The 15,568-nt window shown below is 38.4% G+C and overlaps 1 protein-coding gene across 1 annotated transcript in view; it reads right to left on the bottom strand.

Annotated features, from left to right (window-relative positions):
- POU2AF2 (POU class 2 homeobox associating factor 2) overlaps positions 1–15,155 on the bottom strand; it is a 36,794-nt gene extending 21,639 nt beyond the window's left edge. Inside the window, exons 1-2 of the mRNA XM_066360758.1 lie at positions 15,039–15,155; positions 7,201–7,304 (exon numbers count right to left, since the gene is read on the bottom strand). Coding sequence (XP_066216855.1) covers positions 7,201–7,304; positions 15,039–15,048 — 114 coding nt within the window. The 5' untranslated portion in view covers positions 15,049–15,155. The remainder of the gene's footprint in view (positions 1–7,200; positions 7,305–15,038) is intronic.
- Positions 15,156–15,568: the final 413 nt, after the last annotated feature.

Here is a 15,568-nt window from a genome sequence, read left to right as displayed (position 1 = left end):
TCAGATCCTCCGTCTGTTTGGCTCCTAAAGGCAAACTCATCATCGTCCTATCACATTGCCATGCTTCCCAGGCTGGAGACTCCACAAGGAACAAATGGAAATAGAAGAACATTAGCCAGTTGGGGGAGAGATTTAGGAAAACATACATAATGTGATGTAGGAAGTATTTAGCAGATCAATAAGCAGGAGTCTCTGGGAGTAGAGGAGAGTGTCTGGAATACCTTACCAGGCAAGACTAACAGTGAATTTTGAAGGTCAGGCCTTTCAACCCTCTCTTCCACTTCACCCTGCAGACCAGCTGGTCTACCCACTGCATTTCACAGGCCACTCTGTGTATTCTCTTTGAACTTCATCTCTCCTCGCTGCTCATTTGAGTTATCTTCTTCTCTCAAAACTTCACTCAAAGCTCATCTGCCTCCAGGAAGTCTTTTTTCACCTACCCTGTCCATGCTTTGCTCACCCTCCCCTGAACCTCCACAGTGTGCACTTATTTTATGTACAATTCCTTCTTTCACAGATGGACTGTATATCGCCTTGCATTCTACCATTCCTTGTATGTAGCCAGAATTTAATAGCAGTAGCACAGATTGAACACATGCCATGTGCCAACACCTTAACCAGTATTAAATCTAACTCTTATCATGACCTTGCAAAGTGGATATTATCATCTTCTTTTGACAGCAAGATGAAGTCATTGTACAATTAGCACATGGCAGAGCTGGGGTTGGAATTCAGGTTGTTTGGAACCGGAGCCCAAACTCTTCACCATGTTATGCTGTGTCATATATGATGAACTTTAGGTAACCTAAGTGCTGTACGTCCCCAGATGACAGAGTGCTCTCAAACATCAGCTCAAGGATGCTTCAGCTTGACTATTAGCTAGTTCTCAGAGATTCAAATCTATTTAAAATCCCAAACAGTGAAATGGGAACATTTGAAACATGTATATAACAATAACAAAGAAGATAAATAAATGGGATAAAGTATTAAAAGTTTGAGTTTTAAAACTGAATACTAAAACGGGAGGGACCCAACTCTCTACTTTTAGAGAGAAGTGCAGAGAGAAGGAAGGAATTGTTCGAGACCACTGATAGCCAGAAGAGGAGTTCAGACAGACCGAGGAAGGGGCATTTTCTCTCTTGGTGTGGAAGAGCTGTCTTGGATGCATTTTTCCAAAGCTTCAGGGAAATCAAGTAACTGTTGAGATTCTATAATATACAGTTCCCAACTGTGTATGTTTTCTTTTAATATTCACAAGAAATCCAAATGCAAATCACAGATATGAACATCGTAACCTTTATACTCGGTGGTAACTGAAACGTGCCTGTGATTGGTGCCACAAAAACAGCAGCTGGGGATATTAAACTAAACAACCCCCTAACCAGCAGCCCTGATAGAAGGACAGGCAGTCACTAGGCAGGGAGCGAGGCAATGCCCATCTGTTCCACAGCCAGAGTTTGCCCACTTCTCAACAAAGATCAAAGGCTCTCAATTGCGCTATGCCATAAATGCAGATATGGCACTCATTTACCGTCTGTTCCTCCAAATTCCCCCATCAATATGTGTTATTGTTGTACTTCTTTCTGTGCATACAATGGCATCCTTCCAAAAATAGTTAGGAAACTTTTTCATCAAGACCCCCCAACTGACAACATGATCTTATCTCTTGTGTCCTTGATGTGAAGATTTTAGCAGCTAATTTAAATGTAAGGATTTGAAAAAGTACAGAAGAAGAAAATAATTGTTAGTAATTGTTATTTGAAAAGCAAGCACTTGAGATCGATAGAAAAGAATAACGCCAAATGGGAACAGTTCAGTTTTGTTCTGTGTACCATCTGTATAATGCATAGCCGATAGAATCCAAATATATTTTCAGCTTGGGATACACCTCTTCAATATTTCCCTCAGTTCAGACCTAGGAAGGCAACCTGAAATCCTCACTTATTTTTCCTCATGTTTATGTCAAATATTAACTTAAAAAACTTTCATAGCTATTTCTATATTGTTGTTCACTATAGTGTTTTGTGAATACACAGATGAGGATAGCTATTAGTGTGTTCATAACCTCCCCCCCACCAAGAAAAAATATTGAACATCAGAGACTGATTCCCAAGCCCGTTTTAATCTCCTCCAAACTGCATTGTAGTCCCCTTTCCAAGACGCAATTCTAATTCCAAATTAATTTTTACTACCTACTCAGCAAGTTAAAGATTTTCTCCTTGATGCCAGCTATTGTATATTCCATGATTTTAAATGAATCTTTATGATGGTTTAAGAAAAACTTGATTAGAAAGCTCAATAGCCTGCAAATTGTTTATTGAATCTCAAACCAAACATTTGAAAAATTGTGGCTCAGTATTCATGCTTCTTTTTCTTGTAAGTCTTTCCCCCTACTTTACTACACATATCAACAATAATTGTGTGAAACCACAGGATTACGGCTACAATGTACAGAAGTGGTTTTCAGTTCAGTGTTCCGTGAAAATCTTTTTTTGATGGGTGGGATTTTATTCTCCTTTGATTCCTACTGCAAAGATGTGAAAAATATAACATGGTATCAAAAACAGATGCTTTTAGGGAAATTGTGGTAAAGATGGATCAACACAATCTATGCAAACTTATCAAAGTGTGGCCAAGAGCAGAGCAGCAGGACGTGAAATAGGAACTTCCTAAAGAATACTCACTTAGGAGCACGTGGTTTCCAAAATGTATGTGCATTAGCTTCCTTGAGCTGCTGTGAAAAATTACCACAAACATAGTGGTTTAAAAAGACCAAAATGAATTCCTTTACAGGTCTGGAGGCCAGAAGTCCAAATCAAGGTGTAGACAGGGCTGTTTCCTATAGGACTCTAGGGAAGAAGTCATTCTTTGCCACTTTCAACTTTTGATAGCTATCTGCATCCCTGGACTTGTGGCCATGACTCCGACCTCTGCCTCCATTGCCACATTGTCTCTTCCTCTTTTTTAAAAATTTTATTTAGACAATTAAGTTTAACGGGGTGACATTAGGCAACTAGAGTACACAGATTTAGAGAAAACATCTCCACATCATTTGGACAGTTGATTATGCTGTATACTTGTCTCTTTCTCTTCTGTGTGTCTCCCCTTCTTTCTGTGTGTCTCTCCAAAATTCATTCCTACTAGAATATGTGTGATTGCTTTTAGGGCCCACCTGATAATCCAGGGTCTTTCCTTTCAAGATCCTTAAAATAATTATTTTGCCACCTAAGGAGACATTCACAGGTTCCAGGGATTTGATACTGGATATTTTGGGTCCATTTTTTTGGCCTAGCACAATATGTATGAGGGAACTGCACGGTACAATCTCCCATCTCCTCAAGTGATCCTTTGACTGCGTGTAATCTATCTTGTCAGTGGCACATTTTGAACATGTGTAAAGATGGATATCCTGTCTGAAATGATCTAAGATATCTGATTTATTTCACCTAATGCACCTGTATGAAAAATAGAAGATAATCTTACTTATGCAATTAGAGCCCCCAAATGCCTGCCAGCAATGTGATTCTTTTTAATTTTAATTTTATTTTTTTTAAAGTGAGAGGAAGGGAGATAGAGACAGACTCCTGCATGCATCCCAACCAGAATTAACCTGGCAACCCCTGTCTGGGGCTGATGCTCAGAACAATGGAACTATCCTCAGTGTCTGAGGCCAACACTGAGACCAACCAAGCTATCCTCAATGCCTGGGGTGGATGCTCGAACCAATTGAGCAGCTGGTTGCAAGAGGGGATAAGGCAGAGAAGGGGGAGAGGGAGAGAAGGGAAGATAAGCAGATGGTTGCTTCTCTTCTGTTCCTTGACTGGGAATTGAACCTGGGATGTCCTCATGCCAGGCTGATACTCCATCCACTAAGCCAACTGGCCAGGGATGTTGTGATTCTATATGATCCCTGCTCTTAGGTTGCGTTTGCAGCAGAGACAGAAATAGGTCATTGAGAGTAGATGATTAATGGGTACAATATTCTTGGGATATACAGATAATCTAGACTAGTAGTTGAGAAATAAAGCATGAGCAGGTAGATAGTAAAGTCAGTTCATGGTGATACCTGATGTTCAAATAACTACATCTCAAGCTTATATGCATTTAATTACCCAAATTTAAAAGGTCATTTAAGTAGGGGTATGAGTAGGATATTAGCATTGTGACTTTGAGTAATGGATATAAATCAGATTAAGGTTGAGTTCATAGAGCCTATGCACTTGATGTCTAAGAATAAGTGCCATAGCTAGAGCTAGTTTGCACTTTTCTTGTCCTAGAAATTCTTTCTACCTATTTTCTTATGTTTTGATTTTCTTTGTTTGCACGGTCTGAACATTTGCGTCCAAATTCATATGTTGAAATCCTAATACCCAATGAGATAGTACTAGGATGGGGGCGATTGGGGGGTGATTAGGCTTTGAAGGCAGAACTCTCATGCATGGGAGGAGTGCCTTCATAAAGGAGACCCCAGAGAGCTCACAGGCCCCATGTGAGAATATGAGAAGTCTGCAACCCAGAAGAGGGACTCCCCAAAACGAGACCATGCTGGAACCCTGATCTTAGACTTCCAGCCTCCAAAACTGTGAGAAGTGTTGACTGTTTATAAATTAGCCAGTTTATGGAATATTGGTATAGCAGCTCAAATTGACAATGATAGCATGTATCAGAGATTTTTCTATCCTAGTTCACTCTGATCTTTCCTTTTAAAAGGGATATGGAATTAGGAGTCAGAAAACCTGCCACTTGCTAACTGCAGCTTGAAAACACTCAATTCCCATCTCTTGCTCTCAATTTTTTAATGGGAAACCATGTAAATATCAATCTCACAGAATTAGTGTGTCTGTCAAATGAGATAACACATAAGGAAGTGCATTTTAAACTGTTCTTATGTAAATAGTGTTCCAATCTTCGTATGACATGGCCACGCTGCCTGCTCTTTTGTTTTTAGCATTCCATCTAGTGGTTGGTGGTATTGTCTCATAGTTGTTTAAATATAGAAATATTTTTCCTTTCCACTAGGATATTTGGTGTTTAATGGCACAGCCTATGTATAGTGCATTTCTTATAGCCACTTTCACTATAACAGTTTTGATGTCACTGGGCCAAAAGCAATAGCTCACCAAGTTCTTATCTGGGTAAAGATAAAAACTGTGACCACGTTGTGTGAGGCTTGGATGCTTGCTCTTTGCTTGAGATGAAGGTAAATTTCTCAAAGTACGATGTGCAAACAGTTACTAAAGGAGATCGTTAACAATGACCATTCTTTGGCTCCAGCCCAATAACTCTATTTTAGACATGAGAAAAGGACCATGAATCTGTATGTTAAATAAAATAATATGGCATGTTTTTAATTATGTTTATATTGTTGTAATTTTTAAAAAAGTGAAAACATCAAAAAATAAACCTCATTATATGATAGTCATAGAGCTGGAACAAAAAAGTCATGTGAGATAATTATATATATATATATATTATATCCACCATTGGGATGTCTGCCTTCTAGTCTTTTTCTGTAACTCTGTTGGGTATAGGGCCTTATCATCTGTGTATACAGGTATTGACGACATTGCCAACCAGTGTTATATCCTCACTCACATTGGGAAGATGCGAAATCTTCTCCTTGATCATGGTTTAATCCTCATTGTGGCTCTTGTTTTACCGATGGACAGTTTGCCTGGAATTTTCATCAACTTGCACAATTTTACCTCTAGTTGTGGCCAAGCAATTCACATCACTTGCATGAAGTAGTGGTTGATTTAGAGTAGACTCTGAATTCTCTCTCTCTCTCTTTCCTTGACTAGATTTGTATGGAACATTATGACACACACCTCAGATGATTCTAAGCAAGCTTATGAGAAACACTGCACTGAAAGCAGATAAGAAACTAGTTATGTAGATTTTTCTTTATTAGCTGGGCTGTTTTGTTGAACTAGAAGAGAGGAGATGGTTTAAAGAAAAAGGAGGCAGAAAAGTGCAGCAGAAGGTATTCTTGGATGGGGGAAATTGAATCAAGAGTTGTTCGCTTCAAACATGTGCTAGAAGTGTGAGTTTGGAACAGTGTTGGACACATGCTGACATCAGAGCACAGCCCTGTGTGAGGGGCTGCCCATCACTGCTCTAGTTATTCCCAGTCATCTGCTGTCCTTCCCAGCACCCAGCAATGCCTGACAGATGCCCACGTTCATGTTGTTATATTTTACCTAATAGAATAATGATTATATAGCCATCTTGATAGCAAAATACTATTTCCATTCTAGAATCATTTTGGGGAGAATTGGATGCCACTACTTCAATATTTTAGGCACCTAAAGTATAGCTGTTTGTGAAGACATAAATGGCATCTGAGGGTTTTAGGCTTAAGACATCATCTATTAGGATTATTTTGTTTGTTTTTGAATTTTTCATTAAATTTATTGGAGTGGCATTGGTTAATAAAATTATATAGGTTTCAAATGTACGATTCTATAATACATCATCAGTGTATTGCAGTGTGTGTTACTATTCAATGTCAAGTCTCCTGTCACCACATATCTGACCCCTGTTACCCTTTACCACCTTCCCTCCACCTTTCCTCTGTTAACCACCATACTGCTGTCTGTGCCTACGGGTTTGTGTTTTCGTTCATTTGTTACTTTCAGTTTTATATACCACATAGGATTTACATTATATGGTTCCTGACTTTTTCTGTCTGACTTATTTCACTTAACATGATATTCTCAGGAGCCATCCATGTTGTCACAAATGGCAGTATTTCGTCTTTTCTTAAGGCTACTGGGTTTTTAAAACCTGGCGTTGCATATTACAGAGAAGATTCACCTAAGTTGTCTCTATCAGGTTTAGAATAACATGTGTCAAAGGTTAGCATTATTTTCACCAACTGAGCCTTTGTGAATTCATCACTAGGATAAAATGAAAAGTCAGGACACACTATTCTTTTTCATCGTCACTCGCTGCAGTAGTCAGCCAGTACGTTCGCAGAGCTCTTGTAATGCTTGCTTATGGCCTGACAGGTGTGCCATGGTGTTCATACTAGTGGTTATATAATAAGTGCCAGTTGAAGGAGGGCTTTGTGATTGAGGATATCAGACTCCAGAGGTGAGAGATTGCTATATAAAAAAAGGGTGAGGGGAGACAACTATCCTTAATAGAAAACATACCACACACACACACACACAGACTTCAGAATATGTTGAGACTTACATTAAATCTTGAGTTACTTGTCTGCTTGGATCGTTTTTCTGCCAGTAGATCTTTGACGGTGTGTTTCACTCTCACGCCTTGATACACTCTTTTGCTGTAGTCTCCTGGGATTTAAGCAAATGAAATAGTAACAATCAAATGTGGATGGAGTAATCAGGTTAACCATCTGGAGGGATATATACAGAGCTGATAATTGTAATGCTATTTTTTGGTTAGAAAGATAGACTTGAATTTGAAGTGGCTTTAATAGAGGTAATTAAGTCCTATATTCTGGTCCTTAATGGAAACTCATCCAAGCTCTGATTAAGTGAAAGAAATATTATTCTATTTTCTACACAATTCTTCAAAGTGTCCTTTTTTTCTCCACTGATTTGTCAAGATTTACTCAAAGAAGACTTAAAATTTATGCTTTAATCACAAGATCTGGCACTGAATGCAACTGAATATAATGCTTCTTACCGCATGATACAAAGTTACATTTGCATGAATCAGGTTACAAAGTGACAGTAGTCTTGCTGTGTCATAGTTCTACCTGATGTGGGTGAGCACTTCAACTGAAACGTTTTAGGAAGATTATGTTTTTAAGAACAAAGTCATTTGTTTCTGTTTACTGTACTAACTTATGCATCTTAACTTTTGAAAATACAGTGATTCAACATGAGTTGCTGCTTTGAAACTAGACCAAGGATAGAGGAGGAGTCACTCATCCACTTAACAAATACTTATTGAGCACTTAACACATGTATTTATTGGACACATTTTAGTGCTTGAAAATTTGTATGTATTACTTCATATGACTCATGTTATAGATGAAGAAACTAAGGTCTGGGCAAAGTTATTTGCCAAAGTATCTAGTAGTTATAAGCAGACTTAGTAGCTAGGATCCCAATATGCCAAACTGTAGCTCTAACAACCAGAAAACGAACTATTTTTTCTCTAATGAAATGACAGAGCAATAATAGACTTAGAGAAAGAATTCTCTTATGGTTCTGAAATCGGCAACATTGCTTTTGGGGAGAATGAGTTCCTTGCATCTAAGGATGAGCAAATAAAGGCCGAAGAACCTTTTCTTTGGATTATTATAGAAAGTATTTAAGCACTGAATTAGTAGTTAACTAGAGAACTTGTGTTTTCTAATTCTGAAATTGTTGTTCTGTAGAATGTTGGATGGTTTCTATTTATTGAGGTGTTGCTGGCTTACTGGCAATATCAGCTGGCACAGAAATCAGCATCAGTGTCTATGGCAGAATATACACACATGTATATATGTGCTTATTAGGTATATAACCACAAATACTCTCTAGTATGGTTGAATTTGTAGATAGTCTAGCATATATTTGAATTATGAGCCAAATCTCATTACAAAGAAGATGAAAGGAAAAAAACCAAACCCAAATCAGAAGCAGAGTGATGTACTGATACAAATGACTGCTGGCCTAGGAGTCAGTATACTACACAACCACGTTAGTCACTGACTTGGGAAAATCACAGTCTCTCGGCCCCATTTTCTTCATCTGTAAAGTGGGTATAATAATCACTCCATAGCTGATTTCAGAGTTTTATAAGACATGCATATGAAAATGCTTTGAGAAGTATAATATTTTATACAAAATGCCTGTATAAAATGAAGGAAAATAAAATTGAAGTTTTAAGACAATGCATTATTTAATATACATAAAATCAGATGAAACTTGATTTCTGAAAAAACAAAGTTATTTGAATAGTCCCTTGGGTCTAATTTTGACAGAATTTAGACTATCTTTTTTTTTTTCTTTTTTCAAAATATAAGAGATATTTATTTAAAGTCACAGAAGTATAAGAAATGGGCTTTAGGAAACAAGTTACAGAGGCAGGCAAAGAAGGGAAGCTTAGGAGACAGAGAGAACCGCTCCTGAGCAGGGGCTCAGGGGGTAGGGGAAAAAAGTGGGCATGCTCCTGAGAGGGAGGGAGAGCACCAGGCTGTATATCTTTTAGTTAAAGATGCCTGAAGCGCATCTTTCAAATCAGCCTCCAATTTGAAGCTTACTGATCTTATGTTTTTGTCCAAAGGAAGCTACATGTTGCCTCTAGAATTATGTGTAATATCTTTTAGAAATGCCTAAAGCAGTATTTATTCAGCCATTATTTACTGAACGCTTTCTGTGTCAGCATTGTGTCAGAGATGAGGATACAAAAGAACATGCTGTCAAGTGGAAGAAGAGAAATCCTTAAAAATAATTACAGTGCAAATGTGCTACATACAGTGCAAATGTGCAAGGGAAATATGCCGAGGCTATTCAGAACGTGTCAGTCCCTATGAGTGTGGGAGGGAGTTAAGGAAAGCAAGGTGACAGCTGAGCTGAGGTAAGGAGTCACGGTGATGGCGGAATGGGCAAGAGCATTCCGGCATAAAGAACAGCACAGACAGCCGCTTGGAAGCAAGGTCAGAAAGTGTGTGACAGAGGATGTGGCAGGAAGTGAGCCGGGGGAAGTAAAATATGTAGGCCTCAATCATACAGTTTCTTGTGTGTGAAGGAGTTTGAACTTTATCCTGTCGACACTGAGCCATTGCAGGCTTTTTAACATGGAAGTCTTATGCTTAGATTTGCATTTTAGATAGACTTTTCTGGCAGTTGTGTGAAGAATGGATATAAGAACCACAAAACCACAAGGAGATCAGGCTGGAGGATTCCAGAATAATTCAGGCCAGAGGTAATGGAGTCTAAGTAGTGGTAGACAGAAGGGCAAGGGGTACACAGATTTGGAAATAATATGTATGTGAGAGGGAAGATTCAAGGGTGATTCTCAAGTTTCCACCATGAGGTTGGTCTGAATAATCATGTCCAGAGCCGTCATAATGTGGAATGGTAATGAAACCAGGTAAAAAGATGAAATCTGTTGGGGAGTGTTAGAAAGGCAGAGACACGTGATGGCACACACAGAAAAAATATGTGTCTGGCACATTTGAATAAACAGACCAGGGGCAGCTATTCCCAAGGGCTGAGAGGATCAATGTCCTGGGAACTTCTATAACAATTCCTGAAACACTGGTTGGCAAGCACAGGACTCAACGGTTAAAGATGGAAGCCTGGGGAACATTCTCTGTTGAAGGGTTGTTAGAGAAAGAAAACATTGTGAAGAAGAGATGGTTGGAGAAGAACTAGAAGAAACCAGGGGAATAAGATATCACAGATTTCAGGGGGCGAGATTTTGAAAAAGAAGGAAAAAGTATGAGATACAGCAGAATAATCCAGGAAGATAAAGACAGCAAAGCATCCATTGTTTTCAATTCAGTGGTTGGTGTTAGACTTTATCAGTGGCAATTTGGGAATTGTAAAGTAACTAGAACCTTGTTCCGTGATACTGTTGATTTCATTTTCTAATATTCTCCCCCTTAACAATAATAATGTCAAGGGAAGTGGTAGAGACCGGTAGGGAAATGACTCCTTGAAGTTTAAATGAGAAAGGGAAGCAAGATATTGGATATACTTAGAGAGAACTACAGAGTCAAGGAGACATTTGCTTTTCTTTTTATATCCATTTATATACTTATGGGTGGCAGAGATTTGAGGACTTTTAAACAAGACAGAAGGAGGGACTAAAGATTCAGGGAAAAGGGAGAAAATGATGGAAAAACATTCTGAAAGGAAATGGGGGTCAAAGGTACAAGCTGGTTCTCAGCCTTTGAGATTGGAATAAAGAAGGGGGTGGCGGTGGTTGGGTGTTATGCTCAGTGACCAAGACAACTCCTTGCTACTAGAAGCAGCCTGGGGTAGGAGAATGACTAAAATATTCTATGTCAGAACAAGGCAGAAGTCAAAGCCAGACAGACAAACCCAAGTGAGAATGCACACAGAGATCCTCACACTGTGACCTCCAGCAACAACATCAGCTAGAAACAGACATGCAGAGTCTCAGGCTCTCCTCCAGAATTCAGTAAACTTTTCAGATTACTGAATCAGAAACTTTAGGGCTGGGGGGTTGAGAAATCCATGTTTTAATAAACCTTTCTGGTGATTATAATGAGAATCACAAGTATACATAAGAGTAAGGACTTTAGATAAGGTTCCAGTGGAGGTGGGGGCCAACTTTAAAGGAAGCGTCCCTGGCTGAGCACAAAGAGGAATGTCTGACTTGTTGACAGCAGGTGTTGACTGGGGTCTGAGAGGCAGGAGGAGGTGGAAGTCAAAGAGGTCCTGGCTGGATCCTTTGTGTGTTTGCAGAGAGTCTTGGCTTCACTTTTTTCCAAAGGTCTTTTTAATTGATGATTTCAATCTGCATTATCTATTTATACTTTATGTATATGCTGATAAGCCAGAGGAAAAACACCTATGCTGAAGAAGTTTAACAAAAAACCATATGTTCATGAATAGAGAGATAAAGTTCACGAGATGGCAAATAACCACATCAACACCTCTAAATTTTTACATAAAACAATCAGTCTTACATATCAGTTGGCACCAATTGGGTACAAAGTGCAAAGTCTATATGCCACAGGGGATGCACAATAAGTTTGGGACATATAACAGATGTCCTCAAAGAGATCCTTTGTTAAAAAGTGAGAGAAATAAGGCATTCACGTGTATAAGAATAGGGGAGTGAGAAAGGACATTTTGGATTGTTGATGAACATTTTGTGGAAAATGATGGGACTTCTATTGGAGTTAGAAGGATATGTATGGCTTAGGAGGAGGGAGAAAGGTATTTTAGATATCAAATATGGCATGAGCAAAAGCAAAAGCAGAAAGGAGCAAGGAAGATGTAGAAAGGGTAAAGAACTAATGTAACTGTGGTGGCTTAATCAAATAAAATGCCTTATATATAGGAGAGAAACCTTGGCCAGGATTAGAACTGTACATCTAAGAAACACCATTAAAACTGTAGTAATAATTAAAGCTAGAAAATGAAGTTCGCCAAGGAAGACTTTGTATCAAAAGAAGAACAGAAAGCCACACACTGAGTATTGGGAAAAGGTTACAGTTCTGGCTCTCAGGGGAAGGCAGGGGACAGGAAAGTGGGGTGGAGGTAAGGAGGGGGACAGGTCAGAAATGGAAGTAGGTAATGTACTATCAGGATAGCATCAGAGAAATGAAAGAAGGAGGGAGTGTAGAGAAAGAGAGATAACCAGTGTCTCCAGGCTGAGGAAAATGAAGGCCCAGGAAGACCGCAGGGCTTGGAAAGGCGCAGACCTTTGGAGAATGCGGGAGAGCGGTTTGAAAAGAGGAGGCAACGATAGTCTTTCTCTAGTTCTGAGAAAACAGGGCAGCGGGTGTATACCGTGTTCTGAAGAGTGGTACCAAAAAGCAAACACCAACATTGTAGACAGCACCTAAGGTGAATTAAAATGTTTTAACTAAGGGATGGAACCTAGAACAAATTCTTTAAACTATCATTTGGAATTTTCTTTCTGTTTTTGAGAATTCTCAAAGTGCCTTAACCTACGCTACTCTTCTGTTTTGTCCTACAGTGATTATTTAGAGTTGACAATGTTACCAGATCCCTACTCCCAAACATTATTTTCCTTGTGCATTGTGTCTGTGTAAAGACTCCACACCTGCATAAACCAGGACACTTGAATTTTTATTCAAATACTCTACATACAGACTTGCATTCAGATCAGTTGTTGAGAAAACAAGGACATGTGTTTCCGGAGAGAAAGCACAAGCAAATTTACTAATAAGAATCAATTTATTCTTTAGAATTTGGAAAAAAAAATTTGTACTGTAGCATTGTGGTTATGTATATGCAGCAAATGATCTTAGTCACGTCCTCTTTATTCGCTATTTACTGTGCTGAAGAATTTAGCTCATAGTAAATTTAATGATGCTGTTCCTTTAATGTTGTTTTTGGAAATTAAACATTTTCTGCATCAGTTCAAGTTCATATATTTTGAAATTGAATATTTAAAATGTAGGCAATCTCTAAACTTTTTATTTGTTAAATATCAACTACATTTATGGTATTTAAAAAAATTAATTTTAAATTGAATACACTTGGATGTTACTGGTTAACAAAACAATACAGGTTTCAGGTGCACAGTTGTACGATGCATCTTCTGTACACCGTCCTGTGTGTTAACTCTCCCAGGTCAAGTCTCCCTCTATCAGCATTTATTACCACCTCACAGCAGTTACCACACTGCTGTTTGTGTCCCTGAGTTTTCTTTCTTTCTCTCTCTCTCTCTTTTTTTGGTCGTATGAAGCACATTCTTATTTTACTATTTTTTTTATGACATTCTCTGGAATACATTTTCTTGTTTTTAAATTTTTAGAGTCTCTAAGCAGTTTCTTGTTACATAAGAAAGGCAACAAAGAGATAGTGCAAAGCAAAAAAAGAAAAAAGAAAGAAAAAGAAAAGAATAAAACAAAAAGTTTATCTCATAAATATAGAAAAGAACAATTTATATTTTGAGTTGCATCATTTGACAATTTCAGAATTAAGATACTAGATGATGTCTCCCTGCATTGTAGACCCACAAGGTATGGAATATAGCCATGTTCTCTGTCAAGACAGAGAGAATAAAACTCCTAAGTGATGAGTTATTGGTGGTCAGCATTTATGGGGGCTTTATTTGACTGCCTGCCGGAGAAGTACCAAGAATGAGGTCTGGACAGGCCAGTGGCATTGTAGTGTGTTGGTGCACCATCTGACTCAGGTGTCAGTCCTGGAACTGGGGGTGTCCCCTTCCTGCCTTGCTGAGGAACAGAGCCCCCTCATGGGGTGCGGGGTGAAGCAGATACCCACTTAGAAATAGTGTTATATCTGCACCCACTGAGGCTCAGCATTTGTGGTTCTACTTCTGATCTGGAAATTATATCATATTAGTTTTATTACGGGAAACCTCTAGGAGAATACAAAAAAGGCACATTTAGCAACTTACTTTCAAAACATTATTAATTAATAAGCAGAGAGTAATGTATACTGTTTATGAAATCTTAAACTGGAAATAAATATGGAAACTTTTAAAGAACTGAAGCCAAATTAGTTAACCTATAAGGATTGTGTCGAAGTTTGGCTTGCCCATAGAGCAGGCAGGTGTCCAACTACCGGCCCTCCCAACAGCCACCGCTCTCTCCCACCTTTTAAGCCTTATAGTTAGTTGGACCCAAAAACTCAGCATTTCTGTCAATAACCAATTCGAATGGCTTTTGCTATCTTCATATTTTTTGAGATCAGATTTTGAAGAGCTGGGACATTTTTTAAAAGTATAGTTTTTCTTTCAAGGTACTTTACAAGGCACATTTGAAATAGTTCTTGTCATTATTTATTGACATTTAAAATGCTAACGTTTTAGACTCCGATTTGGGTTTTATTCTATGCTGATACTAATGTCTGTATCTTCAGAGTGCACAAATTGAGAAAGACCTTTGTATAGTTTGAATTCATGAAATGACGGCTCAGGTTCTTCCTTGTGTTTGTGGCCAATCCTTCATTTTTAGCTTAAGAGCCTGAACCAAGATGTCTGAATAAAAGATATTTCCAGTTCTCTATATACAGAAGGCTTACTTGGAGTCATTACATTTAACATAAAATCTCACTAGACTGAAAAAGAATGCATGAATCCCAAACCCTCATTTTAAATATTGTTCAATAGACTAGATCTTCTCAAATAAATTCCAACCTAAGCTCTATGCAGCAAAAGTAAATCTAACAACTAGTAATTAAATGTGACTAGAATGATGAAAATGTTACCAAGAGTTCTAAATTGTTGGTACCTGATGTATATTTTCATATTTTTATGTGTTACCCAGAGTTAAGGACATTTCTTGTCCTTTGCTTCATTTATGACTTTGTGATGTCAAAAAGAAACATTAAGAATATTAAGATTTTTTTTAATTTTAATAATTGACACGGACTCACCACTTTCCATTCTTGGTGGTTCTGGTGATTTTCCTTGTTCACAGCGACGTAGGGTTTCTGGTGAGTGGCGTACTCCCCTCGAGGAAGGCCCTGCTCTCCGGGACAGTCCAGCCTGACCCTGTGGGCAAAGCTGCTGTGCCTGGCAGTGAGGCTTCTAAAATGACGTGCTTGACATTTTATTAAATGCAAATTCTTTAGCGTCTGTTGCTCTATAATTTGCATCCCCAATGTAGGTTGTATATGAAGGTACCTTTTTTCCTCTCAAGAAGACTTTTATTCAGTAATAATAAGTTTCCATTAAAAACAAACTTTCTAAAAAGTTTATTATAGAAACAAGGAATCCATTATTTGTCTTATGAATGACAGTGACATTTTCTTTCTTTTTGTGTGTGTGTACGTGTGACAGAGACAGAGAGAGTCAGAGAGAGGGACAGATAGGGGAGACAGACAGGAACGGAGAGAGATGAGAAGCATCAATTTTTTGTTGCAGTTCCTTAGTTGTTCACCGATGGCTTTCTCACATGTGCCTT

The sequence above is a fragment of the Saccopteryx leptura genome, chromosome 1 (assembly GCF_036850995.1).
Source record: "Saccopteryx leptura isolate mSacLep1 chromosome 1, mSacLep1_pri_phased_curated, whole genome shotgun sequence".
NCBI lineage: Eukaryota > Metazoa > Chordata > Mammalia > Chiroptera > Emballonuridae > Saccopteryx > Saccopteryx leptura.
This window is presented reverse-complemented; position numbering and strand designations above follow the sequence as displayed.